Raw genomic sequence first — 7,889 nt, 5'->3', positions numbered from 1 at the left:
AACTATATGAGCCCGACTGCAAGTCACAGTCTATGAGATTGGGGTGATCTCCACCCGAGGGGTCGGCCATGTGGTGAAACTTTTTTACGCCAAACTGATAATTCAAGGCATAGTCAATTGCTCAGTTGTGAAGGGGCGTAGCTACTTGCTCTAGGTGAAGCTCAACCTTAATGGTCCCCACTAAAATACTAGTATATCAAAACAATGTTTGGAACAAACGACAAAATGGCCCCTTAAGATCTGATGTGGGATTGTTGAAATATGAGGTGGGCCTACACTACAAGAAATCTGTTAATACATGACGGATCTAGTCCGTCACAAATTAGTGAAAAACTGTCATGGGTGTCCATCCTTGACGGATTTGAAATCCGTCATGTATATCGCGTCATAATTTGATATTGTACCTACCATGACGGTTCTTGGCTGTCATGGATCTGCCCCCGGCCCGCCCAGGCCCAAACCTTTGTGACGGAACAATCTGTCATGGACTAACGCCACGTAGGATTTTCAATTGAGTAATTTGAATTACGTGGCTGCCTACGTGGATACTATTTTCTGTCACGAAATTCGTCATGGATTTAGGCACAATTTAAAGGGCGGTTTAAATTTGGCTTAGCCCATTATCCCATTTCTTTTGGCCAGAATTTCACTATGTTTTTAAGGGCCAATTTAAAGGGCGTTACACAAATCCTAATGCCAAATTTTCCCAACAAAAAATATTTGCAAGGTGTGAAACATTGCAAAGTTTAACACAGCCATCTGTATGTATCTACAACACAGCAGTTTAAAAAATCATCTACAAAGTGATGACATACAGCATAGATTGACAAAATATATCACACAACAGAGTTATGAACCAGTACAATCCATTTTACATCAACAGAACATATAAACTATCGAGGCTGTTATTCAAGCTCTTGCCATCGACGTTCTTGATGGCAACGATCATGCCGTGATGGGCAGCACCAAGTAGCACAGTATCCAATCTTACCTAGCATATTAACAAGAATATTAGATATTTGCACATATGGATAGATAGTAGAAATAAGAAAATTGCAACAAATATAAAAATGAATTACAAGATTAACATTGTATCTACTATAAAACAAGATTAAACATGATGTTGCTTAAAATTAACCCAAAGAGAAGTGTGTCAAATGACAAAGTGACGAAACACACATCACAGAACTCCTACTATAGCAGCAGTAGTTGAGGCCATATAAACCCATTGTAATGTAGTGGACTATGAAACATGAAAATACTTGATAAACAATGAGATAATAGATAGGAAAGTGCAACTTGAAATAATCATGCATCGTTTATATTCATTCAGGATATACAGAAATGATTTTCTATCATAAACCCATTGATTATATTATCCGTGTTACTTCTGTGCAAGACGATTCTATACGCTGCCCACTTGACCAGCATAGTACTATTATTTGTGACAGAAAAAAATAGTTAAATGAAATTAACCAGTATATATTTATACATGGTAGCAGCAGTAGGAACAACCCTTGCTCCTACTTCACGAATCAGACTACAAATTTAGTCTGATGCAAGTATATATAGGTACGTTCAGACTAAAAATTTGAGGTAGGAGCAAGTATTGCACGAACCAGTATATATTTATACAAGGTGGCAGCAGTAGGAACAAGGCTTGCACGAATCAGACTCATACATAGCTTAAGTATTACTTCATTTTAATGAAGGTACAAGCCGAGTCAGAACACATGCAGTAGCAATCACGAATATAGATACAGATCCTGAAACCTTCCAGGACATAAGCAAGAAGATAAATTGGATTGTCTTTTTAATATCAAATCAAGGTCTAGAAATAGATAGAGATATTCAGTGGTGGACGTTGTGAAGACAATAATATTTTTTTTACATTTACAAAATGAATAATCTGATCCTGTTAGGTAGTTGTCAAGCATATCTTACCATCAACGTTGTGTGCATCTAGGCATGCTAGTTGTGCTATATTTATGCCAGCTAATGCATTGTAACTTCGACCAATTTTTCCAACATAACCCGTGTGCTCTCTGCTCTCTGTGCTATCCTTAGTCCCTTTCACTTTCAGAAATATCATAATAAGTGAAAATGGATATACAATTGTTTGCCAACATTCGGTTTGTTCACAGCCATGTTTGTAAGGCAACAAAAACAAAGATGTATTTTGTATGCCCACAGTTTACCCAAGTTTTAGCAATGAGATGAAAGTTCCTCCCTGACAACAAGCTAAGGCCTTGTACAAATTACTAGAACTGGATCAGAGAAGCAAACGATCTCACTTTAAGGAAGAAATAGAATAACTTATCTTCAGTTCGTGCGTGTTAGGCCACGGTCAGGGGTAGCGGAACCCAGCGTTGGTTCCACAGCACCGTCGAGGAGGAAGAAGCGGAGGCCAGAGGTTGGCTGGACCGCCGTGTTCCAGTATGTGTGCCTGAGATGTATGCCAATCAATCAAAGGAACTTGTTATACACACACACAAAACAAATTGATCTGATCACGTCTCAGTGGTTCGTCATGTCATGTTCAGATTCAGAATAAGCTAATAGAACCCAGCACAGGAAGAAACTAAACTTGCTTATGGAAATATCTCCTTAAGTTAAAGTGTTAATCATCAAGATATTTTAAAATTTGTGAAGCACATCTGTACATTGAGAAAGTAAGATTAATAGCAAATCGAATAGCAGGAAATGAAAACAACAAGTGCAGCTTTAGCACTCTACAGATATGGTGCTCCCGTTGCATTGAAATGTCGTTCAGATGTTTCGAAATACCATTTTCTTTTTCTCTCCCGTGTGTAGATATTTCTTTCGGGGCGTACAATTTTGCTCCAAAACCACCGACTAACCTACACTGAAATATGTGCCTACTCAGTTTCAGATCAATCCCCTCAACCTATTCTATTCTATTCCATCTCTAGAATTAGGTAGCCACAGACCAAAATCAATTAAGATACTAATTCGTAAAAATTATCTCGTGGTCATGGAAGATAAAAGACGAACTGACCAAGAAGCTATGAGATTAGTCCAAAGTAAAATGAAAAAAAACAAGAACAAGTCACCAGTGAAGGGGGCGGGCGGGAGATCAGACCTCATGGATGGGGAAGGAAACTGCAATGCTGCTGTCGCTGCTACCTCCAATGAGCCATGCCGTAGACCGGCCACCACACGGCTGCTCCGCTAAGACAAACCGACGCCAGGTTTGACCTCCATGCCGGATCTGCACAAAAGGCCACAAAGATAGAGATCCACCTGGATTGAATTGGATTCTGCTTGATTCTTCACTGCAAAATGTAGTAGCGGAGCTAGTGCGTCCTTACCAACAGAGGGAGGAAGAGTCACGGGAGCCGATCCAGATCCAGTAGAGAGACAGACGGGGATTTCCTCCACTTCCAGGCGTTCTCCGGTTGGTTCCAGTGGAGGGGCAGGAGAAGGACTGCGGCGGTGCAACGGAGAAGGAGGATACGGTGACGCGGCGCGGGCAGGGCAGGAAGTCGGGAACTAGAGAGGGCCAAGCCAATGGGGGCGGCGGCGGCGGAGGAGAAAGAGTGGGGAAGGGAGTGTCTCCGCGTTAGCTTTTATACGGGCACTGGTTTAGGGCTTTCTAGGCGGGCTTAGGTGGGCTTGCGGGCCGTACTAGTCTGTGCATGACGGTTTTTGAAACTTTCACCCGAAATCCGTCACGTATTAACATGTTTCTTGTAGTGCTAGGACCCATCTAACAATTTTAGAAAATCTCTAACGGCCCATGTGGGTTATATGGAACTAGATGTGTGGTGGGAAGTTTAGTTCCATATTACTAGTGAGAGAGGAGTTGAACCTCCTTATAAGGGATTCTCTTTCACATGCTATTGCGGTTTGAGAAGAGAAGTGGTTCCCGCACGCTTCTCCTCCGCCGCCTGCCTCGCCACACCTCACCTCGTCACAACGCGCCATGGGTTGTGGGAATGAGCCGAGCCGGGCTCATACCTATGCGCTTATTTTTGCCAGTCAGGAACCGAGTGTTTTTTACAGCCGATCACCGATATGGACGTGCGTCCAGCCCACGTCTCTTCACGCGGCTGCGCCTGTATATGTGAGGCGCTGCCAACCCTAGTCGTCACGCAGAAATGAACGCATCTCTGCCTCCACGCCTACTGTCGTTCCATTGCTGCTGCTGTCGTCGGTGATCCCATCCCATCCGTCGTGTACACGGTCGACGGGAGAGCAGGCCTCTGAAACCCCGCCTCTCCAGATCCTGTACAGAAAAGGGACGATTAAGTTTCTGGGGAGCGACTACGCGACAGCTCGCCTCCAATCGACTACTTCCTCTATGTCTGCGTCGTCTTCATCGTCACCATGTCCATCGACGCCAACAAAGCCGCGGCCAAGAAACTTGAAGCCGAGAAGAAGGCCGCCGAGGATGCCGCCGCCGCGGTTTGGCCTACTGGAGGGTATAACTCGTTTATCCCGCTCCTACTGATTTCTGTTTTAACCATGCTAGTGTTACATGTAGATGTGTCTGCCGTTAGCGTAGCATGTGCTCTCATTACCGAATATCAGCATGTGTTTATTTCTGTCAATGCCATGCTACTAATTTATTTGTGGATTAAATTAATTAAAAAATTGCATATTTATTCAGCATAAATTTAATAATAATGGACTCTAAAAGGAGGAAGGCGCCATGTGTACGTGTAGTACGAGGAAAGGATAGACCAACGTGAAAGCTAAAGCCAAAAATATGATATGAATCCGGAACGGTTTTAGTTTGGACTTGCTTCCAATCCAACACATATATATGCACCCTGCCGCCGTATACGACGACGGAAGGCTTCCATTGATGCAAAGATTAGCTTATTCATCCGTTCGGCTCTGAATTTCCACACTTGTGTTGATCGATTACACGGCGACCACCGGAGAAAGGGAGGCGGTGATGGCGACGCAGACAACCAGGGTGGCGGACGTTGATTCCGCTCTCGTCCATCTCAGAGTAGACTACGAGCAGTTCATGGCGTTTCCCGTCGGCAAGGTCCTTCACTCCGACGTGGTCTCCGCCGGCGGCTTGCTCTGGAGGATCGACATCTACCCGGGAGGGATAAGGAGGTACCACGAACGTGTTTCCATCTACCTCAGGAGGCTGAGCAAATCCACATGTGTCAAGGCCATCTTCGAGCCCTTCTTCCTGCAAAAGGACGGCAGCCCATCTCGCATCATCACAGACTTTGCGAGCGTCTGTGAGAATCACACGTGTCATAACTATAACGACTTTCTCTTCGGCATCGACGAGCTGGGCTATGCCGACTTCTTCCCGAGGTCTTGTATGAAGGATTTCCTCGTCGATGGGCACGTGACGTTCCTGTGCTCCATCGTTGTCGTCAACGAGTTCGGCCCTGTCCCCGTGCCCCCACCGGACCTCCGGGACCATCTCGGCCGCTTGCTGGAAGATGACGGCGCGACGACATCGGACGTGTCGTTTGTCGTCGGTGGCGAGACTTTCCACGCGCACCGGGCGGTGCTCGCGGCCCGCTCTACGGTCTTTGCATCCATGCTCAAGGCAACCGCGAGGTCGGAGCCCATTGCGCTGCACGAGATTGCTCCCTCGACGTCCCGTGCATTGCTCCGGTTCATGTACACGGATGCCTGGCCCGGAGTCTCCAGTGACGACGACTCATCATCAGTCGAGATGTTTCAGGATCTACATGTCGCGGCCGGCCAATATGCGCTGCACCGGCTGAAGCTTATGTGCGCACGAAAGTTGTGGGATAATGTGTCGGTAGACACTGTTTCGCTGAAACCGAGGAGGGGAGCAGGAGAGTCGCCGACAGTGCTGACTACCACGGTGACATGCACTGATTCCGCTCTTGTACACTTCCGAGTAGACTACAAGCAATTCATGGCATTTCCTGTGGGCAAGGCCCTCCACTCCGACGTGGTCTCCATCGGTGGGCAGCTCTGGAGGATCGACTGCTACCCAGGAGGGACAAGGAAGTTCTGTCCTCGCCGCGTCTCCATCTTCCTTACACACCTTACAAGATCATCATCATCCACGTGTGCCATCAAGGCCGTATTCGAGCCCTTCTTCTTGGGCAAGGACGGCTTGCCATCACATAAGATCACAAAGGATTCACACGTTCACGAGAGCAATCAGCGTCGCAACCTCCGCGATAAAAAATTCATCGTCGATGGACAGGCCCAGGGGTATCGTGAGTTCTTTCAACGGGATGCACTGCAGAAATACGTCGTCGATGGGCACATCACCTTCTTGTGTGCCATCGTGGTCGTGAATGAACTTGGCCCAGTCCCGGTACCTGCCTCGGACCTCGGGGACCATCTCGGACGCTTGCTGGAAGATGGCAGCAGCTCCGACGGTGGTGGGATGACGGCAATGACGGATGTGTCATTCATCGTTGACGGTGAGATGTTCCATGCACACCGGGTAGTGCTTGCAGCCCGCTCACCGGTCTTCAAGGCGCAACTCTTTGGGTCCATGCTCGAGGCCACCATGAAGTCGACGGCACCTATTGCGTTGCATGAGATCACGCCTATGACGTTTCGCGCGATGCTTCGGTTCATGTACACGGATGCCTGGCCTGGAGACGACGAGGATGCCCATGACTCATCGCCCGTTGAGGTCTTTCAAGATCTACTTGCCGCTGCAGATCGGTACGCTTTAGATCGGTTGAAGCTCATGTGCGCACGGAAGTTGTGGGATAACATGTCGGTAGATACTGTTGTGACAATCCTTTTTTGTGCTGAAATGTATAACTGCCCGGATTTGAAGAAAAAATGTCTCGACTTCTTTGCCGGCGAGGATAATTTGGAGAAGGTGGCGTCCACCGATGGCTATGCATTGGTAGAGTTGAGATTTTTGTCGATTGCTAACGAGGCAAAAGAAAAGGTTATCACATCAAAAGGGAAATGATTTGTGCTAACTAAGGGATCAGTGTACCGGTTGCTCTGTGCCTTGTCCTTCCTAGTGCAATTCCTTGATGTTCCATAGATTGTTGACATGTTGCAAGTGTCTATGTGTTCTGTTTGTGTACAGACAAACGTTACATGGTAACGATTATGTAGCTGTGTTACAAATTGAATCTTGTTGCAAATATAGTTCTATGTTGTTGTGAATGTCATTTCTAAATGTTCCTTACGTTTCATTTTTCTATTGCATATGATGCTTATTAGATTAGTTCTAGTTCCCCCTCTCTCTCTCACTCAAGCTATTGTTGCTAGAACCTGCCTCTATCATAATAGTAATCAGTTTCTGGAATTAATCTCCAGTGTCGGTCTGAAGAATTGCAACCCTGCTCCAATTCAGCGGTGCATAATGACATACTAGTGGTTGGGGCATCACTCTGTGGCTTCGCTTGAGAGGAAGCTGTGCACACGTTTTCATTTAAAAAATACATAGAGTCCTCGTCTTCGTCTAAGAAAACATCTCAAGAAAAAAAATCCTCACCTTCATCTAAAAAAGAAGTAAAAAAGAAAAAGAACAATTACCACCGCAGCCTACGTGCGAGTGCCACTTTGCATAACCATCCATTTAAAAAATACTAGAGGTCCTCACCTCCATCTAAACAGAAAATAATACATTTAAAAAATAATCCACACCTTCATCTAAAAAGAATTCTAAAAGATTTCTCACCGCGGCCAACCAGCTTGCGCCACATGGCATAGCTGGTTGGCCACCCTTCACGCGTAGCTTAATGGGTTTAATTATTCTATTCTGGTTACACATGTTCAGATATAGTTTTTCGCTAAAAATATATATGCTTCAATATAAAAATGTTCATGAAAATTTAGATAATTATCATGTATTCTAAAAACACACAAATGTCGACGAACATGGAGCTCGCCCAAGCCAGGGTGTCCCGCAGATACAGAGCTCACCTCAGGCGGGC

At 45.7% G+C, this 7,889-nt stretch overlaps 1 protein-coding gene across 1 annotated transcript; it reads left to right on the top strand.

Annotated features, from left to right (window-relative positions):
• Positions 1-4,350: 4,350 nt before the first annotated feature.
• Positions 4,351-6,913, top strand: LOC147977442 (uncharacterized). The gene is made up of 2 exons (XM_087521168.1): positions 4,351-4,445; positions 4,891-6,913. The coding sequence occupies exons 1-2, from the start codon at positions 4,351-4,353 to the stop codon at positions 6,911-6,913; spliced, it is 2,118 nt and encodes a 705-aa protein (XP_087377294.1).
• Positions 6,914-7,889: the final 976 nt, after the last annotated feature.

This window comes from Triticum urartu, chromosome 4A (genome assembly GCF_056163025.1).
Source record: "Triticum urartu cultivar PI428250 chromosome 4A, HENAU_Tu73, whole genome shotgun sequence".
NCBI lineage: Eukaryota > Viridiplantae > Streptophyta > Magnoliopsida > Poales > Poaceae > Triticum > Triticum urartu.
The sequence above is the reverse complement of the archived record's forward strand: the minus strand, read 5'-3'. Positions and strand labels throughout refer to the sequence as shown.